This window comes from Bison bison, unplaced genomic scaffold, assembly GCF_000754665.1.
Source record: "Bison bison bison isolate TAMUID 2011002044 unplaced genomic scaffold, Bison_UMD1.0 scf7180017848409, whole genome shotgun sequence".
NCBI classification, from domain to species: Eukaryota; Metazoa; Chordata; class Mammalia; order Artiodactyla; family Bovidae; genus Bison; species Bison bison.
In genome coordinates this window covers 1-944 of record NW_011478982.1, presented here as the reverse complement: position 1 = coordinate 944, position 944 = coordinate 1, and the positions used below count along the sequence as shown (strand labels likewise).

Here is a 944-nt window from a genome sequence, read left to right as displayed (position 1 = left end):
AGTCGTTCCCCAGGCTCCTCCCCAACCTGGGATGTGAGGAACTGTTCCTCCTAGGAATCCCTTAGTCCTGGCCTGCACTGGAGAACCAGCGGAACTCACCCGGGCCCCCGCCTTGCCCCGCGTCTGGAGGACACACTGCTCCAGGGCCTGATGGGAGCACTCCTCTGCCTGCAGCTCTCACAGGGTGACTGTGGAGCACTTCATGAACCGAGCCATCACTACGCTGGCCAAGGACACACCGCAGGAGGAGGTGGTCAAGGTCGTGACCTCCACAGACATGGCCGAGTATCCGCTGGTGGCGAGCACAGGTGCCCAACAGGAGCGGGGTGTGAATGGGGAAGGGGCTTCCATCTGCTCCCTCTCGCACCTGGGAGAGTCAGACTCAGCAAAGGGTGAGCAGAGCCTTGGACCTGTCAGGAACCTGAATCCAGACCCAGGCTCTGCAACTGTGTGACCTGGGGCAAGTCACTTCAGCTCTCTGAGCCTTCTTCCTCGTTGGTAAAATGGAGATAATAACCATCCCACCTTGCGGTCCTCGACATGTTTATTTATTGATCTTTTTTTGACCTTGCAGTCCTTTTCTTTTAAAGGTTCTTTTTTTTCTTTTTTTCATGTAAAGTCTTTATTGAATTTGTTACAATATTGCTTCTGGGTTTTTAAAAATTATCTATTTATTTTTGGCAAGGGCCCTAGGGCTCAAGGGCTTCAGCAGTTGCAGCACTCAGGCTCAGGGGCTGTGGCTCCTGGTCTCGGGCACTCAGGCTCAGTGGCTGTGGTTCCTGGTCCCTGGCACTCAGGCTCAGGGGCTGTGGCTCCCGGTCTCGGGCATTCAGGCTCAGTGGCTGTGGTTCCTGGTCCCTGGCACTCAGGCTCAGGGGCTGTGGCTCCCGGTCTCGGGCACTCGAGCTCAGGGGCTGTGGCTCCCGGTCTTGGTCACTCGGGCT

At 56.5% G+C, this 944-nt stretch overlaps 1 protein-coding gene across 1 annotated transcript in view; it reads left to right on the top strand.

The window, feature by feature from the left end:
* The window catches only part of LOC104992353 (chloride channel protein ClC-Ka-like), a 9,743-nt gene extending 9,183 nt beyond the window's left edge, over positions 1–560 (top strand). The window contains 1 exon segment of the mRNA XM_010845216.1: positions 150–560. Within this exon segment, the coding sequence (XP_010843518.1) occupies positions 150–454 (305 nt within the window). The 3' untranslated portion in view covers positions 455–560.
* Positions 561–944: the final 384 nt, after the last annotated feature.